We start from the raw sequence: 24,192 nt of genomic DNA, 5'->3' as shown, positions 1-24,192 counted from the left end.
GCAGGAAGGTAGTTTCTTCCCGGACCACAAAATAACGCTTGGGATGTGCAGATGCCCATACTGATCTTAGGGGACCCAGCCTACCCGCTAATGCCCTGGCTCGTCACGCCCTATGCAGGCACCTTGCACAGCGACAAGGAACTCTTCAAGTACCAGCGAGCAGCGTGAACTGTGACTGTTCAGTTTCTTCACAGAGAAGCTGAACCTGCCCCTGTTTCTTTACCAAGTTACTGTTGACTAGCCTCTGCAGTTACATACCCCGTCCACCCCGCTTCCCCAACTTCTAACACACATTTAAAAATTAAAGTACGTGCTCCACTGTAGCTTTACAACAGTGTCTTTATTGATGACTTTGCGTTAAAGGGTTGAAACTGGGACGCACACTGTGCTGGGTAGGGTGTGTGGTCATGTAAAGACCGCCTCTAAAGTCGAGGTTTGACATGCTCCCGCTCCCAGACCGGTCAGCAGTGCCGGACTGGTTGTTTCAACGGATCCTGCCATCCCTCCTTTTTTGGACTCTGTGTGCGGGGGCTATGTGGCCTTGTTGCAGGGGAGGACGGATACAGATTCCTCTGCTGCGTGGCTCTGCGGTCCATTACAGGGACCGTTGCATGACATCTGTAACCCCCCTCCCCCGCTACAAATGCACGTACCACCCCCAACGACAGAAAACCTGCAAACCACCTCCCATACCAGCTAACCGCCTACTGACTGCACTGTGTGTGTGACATGCTGCTGATCCAGTCCCCGTCTCTGTACCCTGCTAAAGGTGACTGTCCTATGCATTACACTACCCCCTCAACCACCCAACAACCCACCCAAGACATCTAACACAGCGTTGTGTAAAAAACCATGACGGAAAAAGTAAGCAACAGAAAACTACTTTTAATAATCACAACACAGTAAGGGAAGGACTTTTCAAAATGTAGTGACTGATAGCTTTTGGGTAATTTAACACTGTCCTGTGGTGCAGTGACAGTTTTCACGGCCCCTGGTGACCCTCCTTCTTGTTATTTTTGAGGAGGGGGGGATTGGAGTTTGAGACGGGGGTGGTCGGTTGCAGATACAGTGCAGGGGGGCTCTGTCTTCCTGCCTGCGGTCCTGCAGAACATCGACAAGGCGCCTGAGCGTGTCCGTTTGCTCCCTCATTAGTCCAAGCAGCGTTTGAGTCGCCTGCTGGTCCTTCTGACGCCACCTGTCCTCCCGTTCGCAGAGTGAGCGGTGCTGCTGAGTGAGGTTCTCCCTCCACTGGCTCTGCTGGTCCGCCTCGGCTCTGGAGCAGCCCATAAGTTCAGCAAACATCTCGTCCCTTGTCTTTTTCTTACGCCTTCTAGTTTGCGCCATCATCTGTGAGGGGCATGGTGCATCAGGTCGTGATACAGTTGCACCTGTGTGATGTCAAAAAGGTAGTGAATTTCTTACAATGATACATTTTTTAAACAAAGAAACATAGTCTACTCGGTGTCTGTGAACAAGAGTATGCACAGCACCTGTCTCATGCGCACTCACTAATGGAAAGTTCGATTTCTCTGAATGCGCTTTCATTGCCTGGGATATTGGGCTGCAGATCAGAGAACCTTTGCAGGAAAGAAGAATTCGTGTAGCAGCAAGGCATGGTAAGCCAAACACTTTTGGATTCATAGAAGTGAATGTACAGCTCTGTCCTCTTGATGCAGGCAATCCTGAAAGCATAAACTCGGCCCCTGTTGCACCCCCTCGCTGCTGTTCACTGGGAAAGATCCCTGTATGCTGCCACTCTGTAGACTGCAGCACGTGGCTGTTAAGTGAGGCTTCTTGTTATGCAAAGGAACAGTTAAGCGCTCCCATTACTAATAGTACCCCAATTACTCTAATTTCATGCAGGAGTGTGCGAGAGAGATCACCCTGAGGAGAGTCTCACAGGCAGAGAGAGCGCGCATGCTGGAAGAAAGCCACCACAACCCAGGGGCCTACTCTGCCATGCTCGTGAGGGCAATGGTCCCGGAGTTCCAGCTTATAGCATGGCAAGGCAAAGTGTGCTACCTCGGGGCACACGATAAGCTAGCTCTGCCAAGGAACCTCCTGCATAGACTTTCAGATTACCTCCAGGAGAGTTTCCTGGAGATCTCTTATGAAGATAAAAGTTCCATCCCCCTGTATGTAGACCTTCTGTTCTCCTAATGTCTCTCCCTGTTTAGTTACTAAAAAAAGTTAACTCGTTGCTCTTAGCTGCTTTTAATAAATAAATGTTAACATGTTTAAAGCACTTACAGACTGATCCTTCTTCCGATTCAGGGTCCGTGGTAACGGCTGGGGAGGGTTGGTAGGGGATCTCAGTGAGGGTGAGGAAGAGATCCTGGCTGTCGGGGAAAGCACCGTCGACTGCCTCGTCCTCCTCATCTTCCCCGTCCACGAACATCTCCGAAGAACAGTCCGTCGACACTATCCCATCCTCAGAGTCCACGCACACTGGTGGGGCAGTGGTGGCAGACCCACCGAGAATGGCATGCAGTGCCTCGTAGAAGCGGCATGTCTGGGGCTGGGCTCCGGAGCATCCGTTTGCCGCTTTGAGTTTCTGGTAGCCTTGTCTCAGCTCCTTGACTTTCACGCAGCACTGCATTGCATCCCGGCTGTATCCTCTGTCTGTCATGGCTTTGGAGACCTTCTCGAAGGTCTTTGTATTCCGTTTGCTGGAGCACAGCTCCGAAAGCACAGACACATCGCCCCACACAGCAATCAGATCTGAGACTTCCCGGTCAGTCCATGCTGGGGACCTCTTTCTAGTCTGAGATTGCCTGGACTCCTCTGCTGGAGAGCTCTGCATCGTTGCCGGTGCTGCTGAGCTCGCCCCGATGAGCAACCAGGAAATGGGATTCAAACTGTCCAGACAGGAAAAGGAATTCAAATTTTCCCGGGCCATTTCCTGTGTGGCTGGTCAGAGCATCCAAGCTCCGACTGGCGTCCAGAGCATCAACAGAGTGTTGCACTGTGGGATAGCTCCCGGAGCTACTAAGATCGATTAGCATCCACACCTAGCCTAATTCGACATAGCCATGTCGAATTTAGCGCTACTCCCCTTGTCGAGGTGGAGTACCGAAGTCGAACTAAGGAGCCCTCTATGTCGAATTAAATGGCTTCCTGGTGTGGACGGGTGCACGCTTAATTTGATTTAACGCTGCTAAATTCGATTTAAAGAGCTAGTGTGGACCAACCCTCATAGTACATAGCCAGAGGTTACCCAGCTTCACTAAAAGTTTTTATTGGGCTTGGCTTGTTTCAGTCTTGGATAGTATTGCTGAGTTGGGCCCAACAGGTGCCTTATTTAGGTAATCCATGAGCAAGGTGGGATTTCTTCTCCTACATTGCTGGGGTAGAAGAAAACTTATTTTCTGCTCTGGTGGATCTTCCTCATCTTTGGTTTCCTATGCTCCATCATTTGGGCTTCACCTGGATTGTTTCTTCCTTTATTCCAGCCCAGAAAGTCATAACCAGCTCTTATGCAAGAACACTTTCTTTACGTGATGCGATATAGCTGAAACCAATAAAACCATTTCTCCCAGGTGCTTTGGTACAGGGCATGGAACCTCCTAGACACATCTGTCCATTTTACTGCTCTTTCCTTTAGATTTTATGGGGCAACACACCCAGATCAAGTCCCTGGACCAAAATGGGTTACATGACCCTGTATTGATGCTTCTTCTGGAGAAGGAATTCGTCTCTTGTGTGCTTACAGGCAAAGTATGCATTTTATTCAATGGGGTTCCATCAAATTATCCTCTAATAGCCATCTGTCTGACAACCGCTTTCTAATGCCCATAGTCCTCTCCAGATACCTGAACAGCAGGCATGTATCTTTTTTCATTGTCTGATATACCATCACCAAGATAGGTAAGTGCACCTCCTGGACTCATGATTCTCCTGCATTAACAGATACAGCTGCATCTCCATTGTGTCCTGTTAAGTTATAATGCTTCACTATCACTGTAATAATACATAGGAAATGCCATTTACAAGGAAATACAGTAGTTCAATTAATTGGATGTCATCATCCCTTAGGGAATCATGTTTACAACTGAGTTGAATGTTAATGTTCAGCATTCCATATTCTAAAAATGTCAAAAGAGCCATCGAATAATCTTAGTAGCTACTCCTCTGATGCCATGTCGGAGATAAATATTAATTTGTGGGATATAAATACAAGTAGTTGCCCTACAAAAACCACTTCAAATAATGTAAAATCCATCTCAGCATCCCATGTTCAATAAATCCATGCACAGATCATGATATAATGATAATGTGAAATACCCAGTCAAATATCCAGTTAAAATTCATCAAATTTTGTACTTACAGGCACCTAAGGACCAATCGGTTAAGACAGTTTTGATAATGGCTGCCTGTGACAGAAACATTCATCTTTAGATGCCTATAAGTATAAATTAAATAAGCATTTACTGATATTAATTTGCCTGCATATGGGTTTGACTGTTCATTAGCATATGAGGTGACTGTTGCTCATAAATGCAGGGTGCACAAGGTGGTCTACTAGATGAGAAGGTTGTCTATCCAGCCTGACTACGGATGTAATTGATCATACATGAGCAAGATTGACAACTAAATATCCACTCCTGCTCCAATTGAAGTCTATGGAAGTTAGCCACTGATATCAGTTGGAGCAGGATTTGCCCCTGTGTCACAAAGAAAAAAACAATTCAGGACTCGTTTAGTCACTAATGCTCTGCTTTCCCCATATTACAGACCAACAGTATAAAAGATAATTTTAACATGGGGAAAGAACATTTCATTTTATCAGAACAAAAACAATAAGGACTCTAATTTCTTTTCATCATGCAAACATAGCCACCATTGATATTCATAAGAGTTAAGAAGCCTAGGGATAGGAAAATGGACCCCTGATTGTGGTAAAGTGTTTTAAGAAAATTCTCTGGAGCTTTATAATAACCACAGACAATATGTATTCTTTTCCAATGGGAGAGGAGTTTGTTCTGCATCCACAAAGAGTCCTATAATATTATTCTTGATATACTATATATGATAAAGCTAGAGTTTGTAGGACAGAATCACTTCACAACCACATTTATAATCCCCCTCCTTCCAGCTCGTAAAGTGTCAATGTTATTTACACACAGCCTTTTTATTTACAGCCTTTTTATGTATTTTATGTTTAATTTAATGTGCAATTTCAGGATCACGTCATTTGAGGCACTCACCTCTAAAAAATTTTACTAGAATTTGCATTTTACTAAATGCTTTTGCATGTTTCAGAATGTCAGCATGATAGTGAGTGTTGCGGTATGCTCATTCTCTAACAGCACTAAGTTGGTGTATATTATTTTTGATTACCCACCGAGAAGTATTTTTGTTTGAAAAACCAACACCGAGTATTTTGACCTTTGAGAACCAGGAACATTTGTCCCTCCTAATTTATTTTATCTTCCCACTAGTACATAAAACTATATTGATGTTGTCTTGTGGCATCACAATTTTTATTGTGTTACAGTGAGAGAGAAACCATGGGTAAAATCCTGGCCTCATTGAAGTCAATGGCAAAACTCCCATTGACTTCAGTGGAGCCAGGATTTCACTCTAAATATGTAGGGACAAATCTGGCAAACTCCTGTTGAGACAGATCCTTTGAGGAGCTGAGCATGCCCAACTGGAATTTAGGATGTTCAGCTGGTACTTGGTATATTGCAGAATGTTGTACAAGTGAAGTTTTTCCTGAGTAAAAATCCTGGATCTCAGGATTTTATATATGGTCAGTATTTTAAAAAAACAACAAAACAACAACTCAAAGACCTTTATAGCCTATAAGATTTCTATATAAGTATGTTCAAATTCAGGTACTCTATTGTACATATCTTATTTAAGATGCTGAAGTTAAGCCAATGCATAAATTTAAGTTCAAGTGGTCCCATTATAAACAAATCAATTGTATACATCAATATGCAAAATTATTTTAAAGACTGGCCCCATTGTGAAAGGCTATCTACAAGAGAACATTTGTTTTAAAATAACATGAACAGCAGCTTTCTTCTGTAGTAATTTTCTGTATCTCCCTTGCTATTGTTGCAGGTATTTGTGTCTCATTAAGAAAATTCTACCCCACAACCAGAGCCGGGAAAATAAAGAGAAAAAAATATTCTTGAGCATTTACTTCTAAATAGACACTTTGATTGTCTGTGCACATTTAATTGCCAAAAACAAATTAAAAGTGCCGTAAAGTTTTGGTTTTGCAAACATTTGCAGAAAGTAAATTTCAAGACTACAGCTGAAACAAAATGTCTTTTGGGCAGAAGCAGAATTAATTTGTAAAGGTTTATTCCATATGACGTAGGTAACCAATCATACTATTTGACTGTTGAATTGTGCATACTGAATATTTTAAAGAATATTTGCAGTGAACAGTTGGCAGACAAATCCATAGACTAAAATTTGTTTGGAAAAAAGAATACAGTGAGTAAATTGGAATAGCAAATAAATTAATAAAAATCTTAGTATGTTTGCAGACAATTCACAAACAGGAAGAAGGCTATGATGACTGAACAGTTCACCCAACTCTGCTGTCAAACAAGCGCCTTCTCCTGTTTATAATGAGAGCATAAAGCAGAGGCTTTGATATCACTGTATTGTCATGGTAATTGTGATGCCATGAATTCAGCATGATGACTTCACCGTTGGTTCAAGTAGGAGGAAATTATGGATTGTGGGAGAAAGGCTTAATTTAAATGTCAGTATAGATAATTGGCCAAAGGTCAAGAAAAATTATGCATAACGCATGACATGTAAATGTATTGCATTATTTAAGTGTGATCTATCTGAAAATTTTCCCACATAAAAATCCCTCTTCAGTATCCCTATGCAACATATTTCATGATTAGTGTGCTTAGCACTATCAAGAGAATTAAAACCTTACAGAAATGGAGATTGAATGGCATGAAGTACTGCACCTCCCCTCCCCACACAGACCATAATGTGCAGTGATGGTATTGTTTTTGACAATCTTAGCAGAAAGGCTAGGACTAATTGGATATACAAACTCCTCTCTCACACCAGAAACAAGGTACATTGGAAGAGTGGTATGGGGGAAATTGTACTTTCCCTGTTCATGGTGTACTGGTCTGATTCCTGTTCTGCGGAAAAACAGAAGAGTTCACTACTCAGAATTATTAATGTTCATAAACACCATGGGTGAAATCCTGGCTCCACTGAAGTCAGTGGCAAAACTCCCCTCAATGGAGTCAGGATTTCACTCTACGTGCCCAATCTAACCCTCATTAAAATAATTGATTTTTTATAAAGTATTGTTTATGAATCACTTAGTCACTTTATAAAATTACATAAAATATTTTTAAATCAGTCACCTTTGTATGATATTTTTCACTTAGGCTCTGATTCAGCAAGAACCTTAAGCAGGTGTCCCATTGTAAGCACACAAGTAGTCCCATTGGGGCATGTACTTAAGTGTCTTGTTGAACAGGAGTCATAGGCCCAGATCCTCAAAGATATTTAGGTGCCTGACTTCCATTGATCCCTCTTAAGATCTGGCCTTAGTTCGCTTTAAGGGCTTCATCTCTGGAACCAGAGAGTTTCTGGTCTAACTTCTTGCAGAGAAAGCTCTATCTTTTGAGATAAACAAGCCACCCTCAAATCAATTTGAATTTTAAAAATTATGTTTACTTGAATGGGACTTTTGCAGATGAAATGACAGTAGGATGGAGCTGATCTGAAAGCTGTTACAGTACTTGTAATTAGAGCCTTCTTTGGGAAGAAGTAAAAAATAGCATGAAAAATTGTTAACTCTTTTTTCCTGCTTGTCATCAAAAAAAGTCAACAAAAATGTTTTGACTCCTTCTGCTCATAATGTATTTGGTGCCAGTATATCAAAATGCATTAATTATTAATATTGGTTTTGTTCTACTACCCAAGAAGCCTAATCCAGGATCAGAGAGCCCCATTATACTAACTGCTCTACAAAGAAACAAACAACACAAGGACAGTCAGTGCCCCAAAGAGCTCACAATCTAAGGTTTAGTCAAAACATGACGTACATAAAGACAAAAAAAGAGAAGAAAGATGGGAGAACATGATTATATGAAAGGCAGGAGTGCATGGGGTATATAAACCCCATACTGGGGCAGATGGGGTTCAAGACAGTGCTAGGTCCAGGAAGCCCCACAGAACATACTTGAATTGCAGAAGCTCAGAAGGAAGGTGGTTGGGGAGGACAGACCTACTCTGAAGGCTTGTGACAGGGGTGCTGAAGAAGCCTCCAGGAGGGAGTAAGACTGCTGTTTTGGTTACCTTTTCTCCTTCTCCTCACCTTATCTGGGACTGGGAGCAGAGAGAGAAAAGCAGCAGTAGGAAATGATGCAGGGAGAGTAACTCAGAAGCAGAGGTGAAAGTAAGCCAGTACGGTCAGGTAGGGCGTACTGGCAAGAGCCAGTATGTCTTGCCAGACTAGACCGGCTTCTCTGGCGGTGATTTAAAGGACCCAGGGCTCCAGTCACTGTGGGGAGCCCCGGGCCCTTTAAATCACTGTCAGAGCTCTGGCAGCCAGGCTTGGGTGGGGATTTAAAGGTCCCAGAGCTCCGGCCCCTGAAGGGAGCCCTGGGCCCTTTAAAGCGCTGCCCAAGCTGCTTTAAAGGGCCCAGGGCTCCCCGCTGTGGCAGGAGCTCCGGGCTTTTTAAATCCCCACCCGAGCCGGGCTCCCCGCAGTGGCTGGAGCCCCGGGCCCTTTAAATCACCACCAGAGCCCTGCAGCCACTACGCCAGCCCTAGTCCGAGCCCTGCCACCCCAGGGTAGTGGCAGCAGGGCTCCTGCAGTGATTTAAAAGGCCCGGAGCTCTGCAGCGGCCGGAGCCCCAGGCCTTTTAATTCAACCCTGAGCCTCTGGGCTCCCAGCCACCTCTGTAGCTGGTAGCTCCGGGGTGATATAAAGGTCCTGCCACAGCCAGAGCCCCAGGGCCTTTACATCTTGAAAGGCCTTGCCTCTTCTGGCTGAGGCCACGCCCCCGCTCAGGACTCTGGTGTACTGGTAAGTCCTTTAAATTACTTTCACCCCTGACTGCACCTCTGATTAAAGGAGAATCAGGACTATATGACCAATCCATCAGGAGGGGATACTAGGTGTGCTAACCACTAAGATACCTCACCCCCAAGGTCTCTATTACAAGTAGAAGAATGATGTGGGTGTATTAGTTGATCACTGGATGACTATGAGCCACCAATGTGATGTGTCTGTAAAAAAGGCTAATGCAGTCCTAGGATGCATCAGGCAAGGTATTTCCACTAGAGAAATGGAACTGTTAGTATCTTTATACAAGGAACTGGTGAGACCTTATCTGTAATATTATGTGCAGTTCTGGTCTCCCATGTTTAAGAAAGATGAATTCAAACCGGAACAGGTACAGAGAAGGGCTACTAGGATGATCCAAGGAATGGAAAACCTACCTTATGGGACGAGACTCAAAGAGCTTGGCTTTTTTAGCCTAACCAAAAGTAGGCTGAGGGGAGATATGATTGCTCTTTATAAACTCATCAGAGGGGTACCAGGGAGGGAGAGGAGTTATTAAAGTTAAGTGCCAATGTGGATGAAGGTTTCTAACCATCAGAGGAGTAAAGTTCTGGAACAGCCTTCCAAGGGGAGCAGTGGGACTTCATGACTAAGCTTGATAAGTGTTCAGAGGGGATGGTATGATGAGACCACCTACCAGAGCCATCCCTAGGGGGCCCTGCGCTTTGGGGGACCCCATGGTGGCCATCCCAAATTGTCATATCCTAGGGATGGCTCTGTGTGTGTTGTGCGGGGGGTGCTAGGCTGGCCCAGTGCAGGTGGGTTAGGATGCGGGGGGGGGGGGGGCAGGCTGGCCCAGAGGGTTAGCAGGGGCCCTGGCACCAGCAGTGGGGGTCAGGCTCTCACTCACCGGCGGGAAGTGGCAGCAGCGACCCCAGGCTGCTCCACTTCGCCCCGGCCACTCCCAGCGTCGCTTGAAGTCTGTAAGTCTATGAGTCTACAAGTGGTCTCTATAGTCACAAATGGTAGCTAGATCAATAATGTCAAATGTTACTGGCAGAGTTAGTAGTTATCTAATATCTCTAGGCTTGCCTTCAATTAAAGGAGGAGGGACAAAAATAGAAGTTCACCGATTCTTTATTTTTGGAGAGGAGACAGGGAGAGACTGTTTCATCACACACAGTCTTGAACTGCATCTATACCTGCTGCTCTAAGCTACTGTGACTCACATAATTTATTCATACCTGAATACAGTATGCATCTGCTATTTACTGATGTTTTGGTGCATTTTACTCATTAAAGCTTGTTCTCATAATGAGTAAAACTTCCAATTTCTGCAGAGTATACAAATGTTGGTTATATATTACTTATGAAGGTCTCTTCCTCATTCCCCGCACATAACATCAAAGGTTGAATAATGTGTTTCCTGCCTTTCATGTTAAGCAATATAAACATCAAAAGATGTTAGTGTTTTATGTCTTTGACAAAACTTAATTATTGTGTCAAATGTCACAATCTTCTTATGCAGGGTGTTTATATTTTTATTCCTATAAGCAAAGCAGTTTGCCAAACTTATTATTATTTGTATAATAAGACACAAACTTTTTCAAAGTTAGGCAAAATATTTACTCTCAGCCTGAGATTGTGGGTCAAGTTTCATTCTGGGAGAAACTTGTTTAGCTAAGTTATGAAAACTCCAGTTATTAATGTATATTATGTCACTGCTACTTTGCTATAATAACTTTAGTGGACTAGATTCAGCCTAGAGTAAATCTGTGTTCTACCAGCACAATCCCACATTCTAGCCTCCTGTAATTGGAAAGGATCCCATGGATATGGCTGCAGAGGGGCAAAGTGGCTTGCCCCTGCAGGCCATCAGAGCCCAAAATATGAGTAGTAGGCGAGGGAGCGAGGAGGCCAGGACTGCCTTGATCCAACACATCCTCTTCACCCTCTGTTGCCAATCATCCTGTGGGACCCCTTAGAAAGTAAACAGCTTCCCTCTCACAGAAACCCAAAAGAAAGAAGATGACAGTTCAAGTGCTTGGTTTCCTTGGGTGAATTCTGTGAGGTTCAGAGGGCCAGGCTCATATAGGGATTCATAACTTGTACCTCTTTGCACCTGCATTGGTAAATCCAGTCCAGCTTCAAAATTATCACAGTAGTAAAGGGTGGAATTTTACCTACATAGCTAATAACATATTTTCTTTTAATCCATGCCTGTATGAATGTAGACGTTGTTTCTGGCAACTGTAAATAAAAGGAAATCTTTTGGTGGAGCAATAAAAGGGATAAGCTCAAATAAGAGGCCTTTGAGTCAGCAATAAAATTGTCTACTTTGTACAAATTATAATAAGAGCTAGTTAAATGTGTGATAAGCTTTATTGTAAAAAGGGAAGAAAACAATGTAGGCTGTTGAGGAAAAGAAGATATTCTTGCCCCTCTCCTTTGTGTGACAGTAGCACTTCTGAAGCTGAAGTCAGGGTAATCTCCAAACATTGGCCCTGATCCTGCAAATACATATGTGCATATTTTTATTTACATGAGAGTTCCACTAAAGTCAGTGGGACTACACATAGGGACTAAGTCATGGATGTCTGCAGGATTGGTATCATAAAATGAAAGAGAGCCCGTATCCCAAAGAGTTTATAATTAGGACTGGGAAGAAAATGGTTTTCCCAACCCACAAGGACTTTTGAATTTTTTTTCCTGTCCTGAATCAGGACAAAAAGTCGAAATCTCAAAAAATCTAGTGAATTGACAAACCAAAACCAAAACCCAAATGGCTTAATTGAAATGTTTTGATAATTTTGAAACAATGCATTTTGATTTTTGGCCTTTTTTCTTTTATTGGTATTAATAAAGTTATAGTTTTAAACTAATTAATTTTGAACCAAAAATGAAACTATTCATTGACAATTTCCAAGTTTTTTGAGTAGACAAACTTACTGAAACTGATCCTTTCCTATTAACAGTTTCAGTTTTGACAAATTGGTATTTTTCAGCAAAAAACATTTGAGAATTTCCAAATAATATCTATTTATAATTCTGCAATTGAATCCACATGGCTGAAACCATGCACCTGTGGGTAGTATTATTTAAACAATCTCTGATAAACCATGGCAGACTTTGTACTACACAGATTTTAGTATAAGCCTTTGGGACTCTCTTTTATTTTTCCCTTTTGTTTGCAAACAGAAAATCAATTAACAATAAAAATCTTTAACAATAAGTTAAGGTTGTGTAGTGTGGAGCTCAAAAGCTTGTCTTTCACCAACATAAATTGGTCAATAAAAGATATTAACTCACCCACCTTGTCTCTCTCAATTAAATAAAGGTACAGAAATTCTTGGAATTTAATCATAGACTTCAATGAAAGCAGAGTATGGCCAACATTGAATGCTTCAAGAAATCCCACCTCTGTGGAAAATAAGCTTTCAGATCATCTTCATGCATAATACATAGGCAAAAAAGGTTGATCTTTTTCTATTGTAGGTCACTATTAATGTTGATGATAGTGTCTCTGTAACAGGCTTTACTACTGAGTAACCCTAAATTGAGAAGCTGAAACTCTTTATAAAGATCAGAGTAAATTAGTACCCTCATACTGGCAGGTGGCTTCATTTAGCACCAATCAGGACAGGAGTGGGAACTTTTATCAAGAGCCGAGAGTATTAGGATATGGGAACTCTAGATACATGGAAAATTTAGGCCTAGTCAATCTCAAGAAGAAAGGTTAGATTGAGGTTTATGTTTTGTTGCAGTTATCTGAGTATCTGATGATAAAACTCAGGAATGGTTAAGTTTGGACTATATGCAATGTATGCATACTGTGGAACAGGATGGAATCTGCTTACAAGCTCTCTAAAATAACATTTGGAACTGTACTGTAGAACACGGAGTACATTTTGCACTTCTGTTTTTTTTAAGTTTGTCTCCTTTGATCTAATACTTTCTAAATGTCACAGTCTTACATACTCTTTTCCATTGAATAAAAAGGTTATCATGTCTTGGTGTGTGAAATAGCGCTTTTAATCTACTGGACATTTCCTTGAACTGTATTAATTTAATTTTGAACATTGTTGGAATGGATATGACATAGCCTCACATCTGCTGTATCACAAATTTCAACAATTTCTTAACCTTCAAAATCACACTATTTCATAACCAGACCTGTCAAGTCTCATTGATTTTGGAGAGAGACTCCCTCATTTGAGTTATTTTGAAGACAGTTATTGGAGTATTTCACTCTTATAAGAAATGACTTTGCTGTGTATCTCTCAACAAGACCTTTACAATCCCACTTTAAAAAAAATGTAACTCTTTCCTCACTTACCGTTAAACCTGGACAAATAATTTATTCATTGGCAATTTTAAATTGTGTTCTTTGCAAAGTGTCTGAACAAATTATGAGTTTCCTGAATTAATTCATTATTTTAATAATTTGCCTAATTACACCTGGTCTATAGCTCATTGATGAGCAATTCATCAGGAAAATTCAAAATCCAAGTTGTCTTGACTTTTTTTTTTTTGTATGGCAAAAGTAGAACAATGAAAGGAACAACATGACTACAGTTGGATCTTAAGGTCTCTTATCCAGTCTAGAGCAGAAGGGATACCCATGGGAATGGCTGCAACACCTCCAGGATGAGCATAAATTGGGCAATCATCTGGGGTGTGTCCAACAGTTTGCCACAGTCACAGTTCAGCGATTCCCTCAGTTTCCATTTATGGAGTAAGTGTGAGTTTACTGTTGGGTGTGGATATGGATTAGTCCATATGCACCATGGGGAGGAGAAGTCTGGTACTTGCACATTTAGGTCATCAGTTAGATTTTTGTATGATATGTCAGCAGCCGCCCAGGCTTCAGATCATCTTCTGTGAACATCCTTATCTTCCACAAGGAGGGCTGTGGGATGACACCAGAAAGGTTTTCTTGATTTTAGTTGGTGGTGAGGGGGTGTTCTAGGTCATGGTGTAGAGTGGTAGCATGAGGGAGGAGATGATAACCTGCTTGTGGTCTCCCCTGCTACGTGCATAAGCACAACAAATGTCATCAAAGTGGCAACCAAATGTCTGGAAAAGGCCTTCTGGGTCAGCAAAGCAATGGCAAAAATGGTGGTCTTGACTGAACACAGATCACATGTATCTCTCTTCCTTGACTGGAATCTTAGACTAAGATTTCTGGTGTGATTAGTCACAGATAGAAAAAAAAAGTTCACTTTCCATTAATATTCTCCAACATCTGCTTAAAATGTATTAGTTTCATTAACATTCCTGTAAGTAAACCTGCTCACTAGAATATTAACAGAAAGTAAATACTAATTGTATGTGAACACAGAGAGTGCAAATTAATTTATAATTGTGAACAAATATTCAGAGGAAAATGTTTGTAGTGTTCATCCAGCTGTATTCAAATTGCCACAGGTTGGGAACTCTGTATAATTCACTTTATTACTTTCTTTCTGGATGGGAAATTTGCAAGACTACCTCTCTGTGTCTCACCTATTCCCTTGTATTGCAGGTTTGTCAGTTTGGACAGGGGCGGGGGGAGGAGGGGAGGAAGCAGACACTGGATCAGAAGACAAAGCGTGAAGGGAGAAGGACACCAGAACACAAGTGAGGAGTAGATACCACTGCAAAGCACTATGCACCCCTTCAGTGAACATCATTATAATCTTGATATTTACCACACTTGATAGTTACCGCTCCTCCTATACCATGACTTCTCAAACTGGGGTCATAATCCTCTGGGGGTTGAAAACGGGTGTCCAGGGTGCACAAGAACCAACCAAAATGTGGAACACCTATATTTTATCTGTAACAGCATAATTTACAGATTATAATGGTCTATAATAATAAAACCTGCTTTAAAGTTTGTTTTCTCACTGTGTGGATTAAACAAACCATTAAAAAAAAGAGAGAACTGGAAATAAATTCTATCACATGCAACCAGAAAGCTCCCTGACATGGATCATCAGCAGAGTTTGAAAGCTGAATTTTCAGATCCCTAGCTTTGACCACTACCACTATAGGAATGACTATTATTGGTTATGTGGTCTAGTTACTAGTGGCTGGAGGTTGACAAACATTTTGCCAGAAGTCACACAACTATTCAGTAGAAAGTATTGGAGTTCTGGTTCCTACCCCTGACTCTGGGAGGGGAGTGTGATGTAATGATGAGAGGATTTTGAAAGCACATATATTGGGCTCATTCATTCTGAAAGCCAGTATGGCTGGGAGGCTAAGACATGTGTTATGTAAGAGATTTGAACTCTAGTCCTAACTCTGCCTGAAAAGACAACTGCTCTGTTTATAAAATGGAGGAGGCCTTCTCATATCCATTCTATGACTACAAGGACTTGGTAAGTAATAAGAACTGTGAAATGCATGGAAATGTAAAGAGTAGCTAGAATAGATGAGATCTGAACTCATGATTTCCTTCTAGCTCAATGGATTTTCCTTTATGCTATAGGGCAGGGGTAGGCAACCTATGGCATGCGTGTTGAAGGTGGCACACAAGCTGATTTTCAGTGGCACTCACACTGCCTGGATCCTGGCCACTGGTTGGGGGGGGGCTCTGCATTTTATTTTAATTTTAAATGAAGCTCCTTAATCATTTTTAAAACCTTATTTACTTTACATACAACAATAGTTTAGTTATATATTATAGACATAGAAAGAGACCTTCTAAAAATGTTAAAATGTATTACTGGCAGGCGAAACCTTAAATTAGAGTGAATAAATGAAGACTCAGCACATCACTTCTGAAAGGTTGCTGACCCCGCTATAGGGTATTTGGCTAATAAGTCTCTTTCTCTTCAGCAGTAGAATACTGCCTGCCTCCCTAGTGCAGCAAAATAGGCAGCATGATCCAGCGGAATATGCTGCAAAATCCAATACATGTGAGAGGTCTGGAAAAAGAGTTTGGGAAAAATGGTTGAGAACCACTGATCTATCCCATGATAATGTAGCTGCCACGGGCAATCAATCTTAAGATTGTAATGGTACCCACTGTAGTGTGTTCTGTTCAGATGGAAAGAGAAAGGAAAGGTACCAGAGAATACAAAACAATGAAGGACAAACAGGGGGGAGAGAAGGAAGAGTTTTGTAAGAGAAAAAGAAAGTCAGGCACCTTGAAGAAAGGTGAGACAAACACTGGACAGGAGGAGAGCGAGGACAAGAAACAGAAAAAGGAAAAAAAATGTGCTCCCTATTTGGAATCTCCCTGAAGTTATTCCCGGTGTCAGCACTGTATTGCCAAGCCCTAGTTAAAAAGGGGGAGCAGACAGACAAGGTGATGGCAGCGCGGGGGAAGGGGAGACTCCAAGCCAACGTGCACTGCAGGCGCTTAGCAGATACAACTGCTACATGAGCCACCCGGGAACAAAGACGATGCTGAATCGCCGCCGCCCCTGGGGGGTCTTGCCGTGTTCCCGGCTGGAGCAGCGAGTACTCAACAGGCACCACCCTGCCCACTCCTGCCCGGGGTAGGGCTGGGGAAGCGCGTCCCGGCTCCCCCCGGCAGGCGGAAGGTGGCCCGCGTTTGGCACCTGGAGGAAGGAGCCGCCCAGAGCCAGGGAGCGGCAGGAGTATCGGCAGCGGGCGCTGGCTGCTTCCCCGGGCTTCCTTCCCGCCTCGGGCTGCGCGCCTCAGACCCACCCTGCCTCAGCCAGGAGCTGCCAGCCCGGCTCCGCGCTCCTTCCTTTGTGTGCGCGAGGGGGGCTGAGGAGGAGGGGGCGTGGGGCTGCGCCCGGCTGTCAGCGCTGCCCGGCAGGAGGCGGAGGCGCGGGGCGGGAAGACCGAGCTCGCGGGGGCGGCTCTGGGCACGGCCACAAGGGACCCCCCCCGGCGCCCCAGGCGGAGAGGAGGCAACTGGAAGCGCCGCGGGGCCTTTTCCTTGCCCTGCTGCCGAGCGGCGTCAGCCAGCTGCACGCAGCAGCAGAGCCCTGCGACGCCTGAGCGGCGCGCAGCCAAGCCACCGGCCGCAGCTCGCTCGCTGGCTGAACAGGAAGCGCAGCCCCGGCGGCGGCTGCTGCTGCTGCTTCGCACGGTGCGGCTCCCGCACTTGGCAATGGGCTGGGGGCAGCGGCGGCAGCCGGCCAGCAGCAGGAGCAGAAGCCGGAGTCGCAGCGGGGCTAGGAGCTAAGGAGGGAGGATGGCAGCGTCCAGTAACTCCAGTTTGTCCGGCTCCTCGGTTTCCTCCGGTAAGTTTCTCCCACCAGCCCCGTGTTTCGTTTGCTCGGCAGGAACCTCCCGGCCCCGGGTGCTGCTGCTTTGCAGCGCTTCGATGCAGCTGTTGCCTTAGTTTTTTCCTTTGCCAGGGCGAACGTGGGTCTAAGTCCCGTCCCCCGCCCCATCGCCTGCCCGCCAGCCGAAGAGGGGAGCGGGGGGGAGGCTGCTGCCGCCGCGGGCAGTGTTTTCCTGTCACTTCGCAGGCAGCGAAGGGAAAGGGGGGAAGGAGCGGGATGGACACACACGTTGGTCCTGGCTGGCTGCCTCGGTGCTGCGAGGCAGAGCGACGGCGCCTCCCGCGGGTAGCGCGGCCGCGTGAAAAGTCAGGGACCGACCCCCCAAATCCTCCGGCAGGGATGGGACGCTGCGCCCGAGAGTAAAGGAGCAGCGAAGCGGCCTCCCGCTCTTCTTCGCCTCGGTTTGTTTCAAGCCCCAGCGGTTGTTCCGAGTCAGGAACGTACCTGCGCGTTGGCACTCGCCGTGCAACGGGGACTGGTCAGGTCAGCTCCCTGCTCAGGCAACGGGGTCAATGGGGCTACACTGGCAGCCCCTCTTTCGGGGCTTTTTCACGTCCCCGTGAGCCGGGAGTGACGGGAATGGGGTAGGACTTCCCCGATCTCCTCGTGGGTTAAGGGTAAAGCCTTTGGCTCATTGTGAAAGGCGGATTTGTCATTATTTCTTTATAGTGTGGTAGTGCCCGATAGGTTCTCGGCCCTTCAAAAACGCAGAGGAAGACAAAAGTCCTTGCCCCAAAGAGTTTGCAATATACTAATTACCAACTGAGACTTTTTAGAGCCTGGGTGCTTCTTTCCTGGAGTTCATGGGTTCTCAACCTTGGAGGTTGGGAAAAGGTTTCAGAAGATCATGACCCCCCACCTTCCTTTTTCAATGGCTAGATGCGGGGAGGGGGTGTCTTTGAAAGGCGAAAAGATTGTGATCCACTGCTGTAGTTGATCATTTGGTCTAGTGAAGTAGCAGAAAAACTGAGAATGGTACAAAAGTAGTACCATTGCTTCTGTCAATATGACAGTTTTCTAATCACAACAGCGTATCAGGAAAAGAATTCCTTCATACTTTCTTCTCAGCTCATTGAATCTTTATAATGACAAATCTTTAAATTGTGGTTGACAAGAAATTGGAAATAAACCATGTGGTAATTAAGAGAGAGAAACATTTAGGGGTAAATGTACTCACTGTACTTGTGGTTTGGTGCTTATGCTCTTTACTCTAAAATATTTAAAAAACCAGAGCCAAAATTCAAGCACTTATTCTAACTGTGAGAGAGATTTTCCAAAGACAGAAAATTTATTTAGCATGTAAAGCTCTTCAAGGCAGGGACTGTCTTCTGCTCTGTGTTTGTGCAGAGTCTAGCACAATGGGGCCCAGTTTTTGTTAGCCCTTAGGCACTACCTTAATAAATATGATTAATAATAACAGTCATCAATTATTGGGAGTGGACCACAGCCACCCTGAGTGAATTGGCCGTCAACACTGGTTCTACACTTGTAAGGTAACTCCCTTCTCTTCATGTGCCAATATATATTTATGCCTGTAACTGCAATTTTCACTCCATGCATCTGAAGAAGTGGGTTTTTTACCCACGAAAGCGTATGCCCAGATAAATCTTTAGGTCTTTAAGGTGCCACTGGACTCCTTGTTGTTTTTTAAAAACATTAAAATAATTAAGCTGTTTTCACCCTAGTGATAACTATAAATACTTAGCAATAAATATACTTAACTATGATAATAAACATAATTATATATTCTTCTGATATGTAAAGATGGACTAGTGTGTAGTGTGTATCTATATGATATACGTCAGTACTTTCATAAAATAATTTACTACCTTTCACTTTCACACCTTAAAACTTTAGGTCGTTATTTTTTGTGGTTATAGTTTTAACAAAATGATTTTTTTCTGTCTTGTTGTTTTGTTTTTTTTTGAAAGCCAAGGTTCCTACATACAGTAAAGTGCTCAATATTAGCAGCCCCATCATATCTGACTGTGTGGAGCCACATTTTGGCTGTCTGTGGTTTCAGTTCTCAGAACTCAGCAAGTCTTCGAGCACTTTTTTAATGTCATCTAACCACATATGCTTGGTTTTAACTTTACTCCGATAGAATTATATTTGTCTTCAACTTACCAAGATGAAGTCTTGCAAATGATATATAATTATTATTCTACTCAGCGGAAGTGGGCAGGTTATATATGTTCTAGTAATGGAAGAGGAAGTGTAGTCTAGTGGTGATAGCAGAATGCTAGGGGACAGGACTCCTAGCTCTACCAGTGACTTGCTGTTTAACCTGAAGTGAGTCATATAACATCTCTGGCTTGGTTACTTAGCTCTAAAATAAATATATACACTAACCTACTTCACAGGAAAGTTCAAAGTTTAAATAAATTAGTGTTTGTGAAGTGGTTTGATATTTACCCCAGCACTAGGATAAAATATATGTGCAATTCTAGGTGAATCAGTGTTTGTCTACATTAGGGATTTTCCTGTTGGTTGCTACACTGGTGCAACCCTTCCGAGTAGATGTACTGTGTCAGATGGATACCAGATTCTGGCCAACCTCCGAACAATTGTTCGGTTGGGAAGAGGGCTTATGTAGCTTCCTTTCCCCAGAACCTCTGAATGATGGATGCTCTGAAATTTCCATCAAGAATTTGTCCAGCCTGTGCTGTGTGAGCACACAAGAAAGGGCTGGCCAAAATCTGGTCCATGAGGAACAGAAATATTGCATGTTTACAGAGTGGTAATAGTGGAAATGACTGCTAGAAGGATAGATGGGAAGATAAATTTGCCTTTTTAACATAAATTTTGATGGGACAATTTCCCGCACTTCTTAGAACATTGCTAGTTCTGTTCCGCAGTGGGTGCCAAACTCTGGGTACAAACCTTATTATAGGTAAAGAGCTGTCAAGTTGAGCATGGATCAGTTGTAGAGATAACGTAGTTTACGTTCAGCTCTGAGGGAAAAAGTACTTTATACGCACCAGCTCCCAAAGCCTAAGGACACATGACTGCACTTGACCATCTGCAGTGTAACATTTTCTCTTTCCTATACCTACATTGATTGTTAGAGAGGAGACGTGTAAAATAATGGCTCAAGTACGTTTTGTGTGAAGAAGCTGCAAAAGGATTTTACTATTTAGACATTTTGTGAGCCCTGTTTTGCTTTCTGACCTATTCTGTTAGCTTCTATCAACTTCATTGGGAATTGTCAGTTGAAAACATAATTTGGTCTTCTTTAAACAGTCCTTTTAAACATGCTTTACAAACATTAATGAATTAGTACTCATAACACTACTGTTGTTTTACCGATGGGGAAACTGAGGTAGAGTGGCATAACCAGGGCTGCAGAGGGATGTAGTTTTAGAGCCATAGTTAGAACTCAGACGTTCTTTGTTTCTTATTCTTTGCTTTAACAATTAGAGAACACCTCTCTTTCTCTTACAGAGAATTAACATTCCCTAATTTTGGTCTTCTGTAGTGCTACTGTCATGTTACTAATTACAGTCTCAATATTGCTGGATACTTGCTTGGGGCCTGATCTAACTACTACTGAAGTTAATGGGAGTCTTTTCATTGACTTCAGTGGGAACTGGATCAAGCCTTTAATGCAGAAGAGTGGGTGGAAATGGAGACTATGTGTGCTGTATTTCCTCAAATTCTATGTCACTAGGATCTGAGAATTATATACGCTGCTCTTTAGGTCAATTTTTTGAAAGTACCTAAGTCCCATTGAAAGTTAATGTGACTTATGTGCTTTTGAAAATGTGGATTATTAGTCACAAAAGACAACATTTTCAAAAGTCTTTGAGGTAAATGGGATGGAGCTATGTGAAAAAGAGGAGGTAGTGGTATTAAGCAGTTCCAGTCAATGTTCTTTTCTGGAGACTTGGTGGATCTGCACAGCATATGGAGTATCAAAATTACAGTTACTTCTATTGTGAATGTCTTCCTAGCTTCCCAGCAAATCTCCCGTTCAAAGCACCCTGGTGAACTGCTGCTTTACGCCATACCCGCTCCAGCACCTGTTCTCCTCAGGAGTGCTGATTCAGCTATCAGCAGCACCTTTTCTTCCCCTCATCACACCATCCTCTGCTTAGGCTGGCTCCTACTTTTACATTTCAGCCTCCTTTCTCTCCTGCCCACTCTCCGTTCCCCCTCATGGTCTCTGCATCTCAACTTACTAACCCCTACTCTAACTCCTGGTCTTCCCCTCCCAACTCAACACCCCCCCCTCTCATGGTCTTCCCCCCTTCCTGGTCTTCCTTTTCCACAAACCATCCACACCTCCCACTTCATCTCTCAGTACTGTCCTTCCTGCTCTCCCTCAGTTGTACAGGTGGCTGAAGCTTTGTTTATAACTGATGAAGTGCCAGCTCCATTTTCACTTTCTATGGGACATAATTTCCATGGTGTGTGAGCATCAGGTGAAGAGAACTCCATGTTCCTTTTCCCTTTGGGCTGCCACTCCTCTGTATTTGATCACACATGGATCCTGTCCCAGAAGAATATTTTGCACTATGTTTGTCACTTGTCAGCAAGAAGCTCAGACATGTTAATTTTAATGACTTTTAGTAAAATACAGTTGAGATGTTTAAAAATGTTTCTCATTCTGTGAATATTCAGAATGCTGTGCTGAACAAAATTGGTTATACTTTCCTTTTTTGAAAAGAATGAGTAAACTTAGCTTGTTTCTTTTCTTATTTACAAATTTTAAAATACTAGTCTTAATTTTTTTTATCCATCCTGAAGTTTGGAATAAATATCTTAAAGTATCATTGGCCAGTGGTCCTTCATTAATTAACAATGAAATGTATGATTTATAAAGACAATTCTTGTAATAAATCTAAAAGAGTCAAATGCTATTTTTATAAATGAACTGATATATTTTGTATAAAGACAGTCTGATTGCAAACTAGGTGGTTTTACATATAGTGTGCTTTGTGAAAAGGTCGGGGGGGAGGGGAAGACCTAGCAAATAAAGAAGAATATCAGGCAATTCCAGTAACTTAACAAGGTCAAAATAAAATATAAAGAATAATGACTCCCTGGGGGGCCATGAAGGTGCTAAGATGTGAAATAGGCATATATTGTAAAAATGAAAGTCAACATAAGCTGATTTTAATTAAGATGCTAGCAAGTGAAAAGAAATGAAGTTGGTATTGAACACAGATTCAGCAAGATTTTAATAGGGAAAAAGATTAGTGAGTGAATGTAGGTTTATTCTTAGTGATGTAATAGAGATAGTGTTATGAAAATGGAACATGAAAATTAGATATTCTGCTGATAAAGTGCTACTTTTGATAGTAAAATGGGTAGTAAAATTAATTTCTCCCTTTTCTCTATGCAGTGCTTTTGCTAACTGTAGGTTTTAATCTTGACTTTAAGCTTACAAGTCATTTGTGTTTGAGGAGACTGACAAACCTATAATTCAAGAAAAAATACAATAAAAATTCAAAAGAAAAAAGGCCCAAGTGTCTATCATGATCTAATGACAAATCTAAAATTTACTTACTAACTGTATTGATTGCTGGCTACTAAGGGTTAATATTAATTAGGTAACTGTTATAAGCACCTCTGCATTAGAATTTAGTTTGTATTTATTTGCTGCATAGAAAAAGTCCATTTTTCTTCATGATCGACTTGTCTCAAAGACATATGCTTAGAATCAGACGTCCAGTGTTTCACTCTGTTGTTATGATGTTCATTTTGGATCCCTGTTAAATTGACGAGGTTCTTACCTTCTGTTTGTCTAGTTCTAGGGAGGTTTAGATGTGCCAGAACTCCAAGGGATTATAAGGGACTCTTGAGAGTGAGACCTTCTGCACTACCACATGCGTCACTCATACATGTTTAGCCCATGCTGTTTTTCAAAATAATTTTTTTTCAGTAAACTGGTTTATGCCAGTCTTAAACTGGAACGTTTTAGCTAAAGATTTAGTTGGAAAACATGTTAACAATTGTTTACAAACAAACAAACAAAAATGTTCCTTATTCTGAAGGACAATGATGACAATATTTTTCTTTCTGCTCTTTATGTGCTGGCAGAAAATGCTCTCATGCTGGGGGGCCAGTCTGTTGTTCCTCAGTGTCTCTTGCTTTTGTAGAAGAGAAGAACTAGAAGAATTATATCTTCAGGAGAACTATATATTAAGAAATGCCACATAAATATTGCATGAAAAAGCTTTTGTTGCGGAAAAATGTAACAGGATTTGTACTAGAAGCTATAAATCTGTAATTTCATATACATCACACTCTGTACAGGTGTATTCACAATTCATCTGAGAATTATATACAGCAGCTAGCGTAAATGCATACTTTTAGCTTCTATGAATAATAATCCATTCTTGCACTCTTTTTCTGACCTTTGATTATGAGAATATATATTTGAGTTTTGCATTTAGAGATGGTTGTTACTAACTATGAATCATACATAGTTTAGTTTCATCACCTTGTTTTACTCGGCAGTCATCCAGTTCCTGAGGTGGGAGAATTAGCAGTTTATTCCAGGTACAAGGGAATTAGTGTTGCAATACAGTGCTACAGTAATATTGGTAAAAAGAACAGGAGTACTTGTGGCACCTTAGAGACTAACAAATTTATTTGAGCATAAGCTTTCGTGGGCTACAGCCCACTTCATCGGATGCATGTAGTGGAAAATACAGTAGGAAGATTTTATTTTTATATATATATATATATATATATATATATATATACACACACACACACACACACACACACACAACATGAAACAATGGGTGTTACCATACACACTATAAGGAGAGTGATCAGTTAAGGTGAGCCATTATCAGCAGGAAAGAAAAAGAACTATTTGTAGTGGTAATGAAAATGGCCCATTTCCAGCAATTGACAAGGAGATGTAAGGAACTGGGGTGGAATAAGCATGGGGAAATACTTTGTGTAATGGCC

General features: G+C 42.5%; 1 protein-coding gene across 1 annotated transcript in view; it reads left to right on the top strand.

The window, feature by feature from the left end:
• Positions 1-16,812: 16,812 nt before the first annotated feature.
• The window catches only part of CHN2 (chimerin 2), a 204,407-nt gene continuing 197,027 nt past the window's right edge, over positions 16,813-24,192 (top strand). Inside the window, exon 1 of the mRNA XM_045008140.1 lies at positions 16,813-17,220. Coding sequence (XP_044864075.1) covers positions 17,172-17,220 — 49 coding nt within the window. The 5' untranslated portion in view covers positions 16,813-17,171. The remainder of the gene's footprint in view (positions 17,221-24,192) is intronic.

This window comes from Mauremys mutica, chromosome 2, assembly GCF_020497125.1.
Source record: "Mauremys mutica isolate MM-2020 ecotype Southern chromosome 2, ASM2049712v1, whole genome shotgun sequence".
NCBI classification, from domain to species: Eukaryota; Metazoa; Chordata; order Testudines; family Geoemydidae; genus Mauremys; species Mauremys mutica.
Note: the sequence above shows the minus strand (reverse complement) of the source record. Positions and strands in the feature narration are given on the sequence as shown.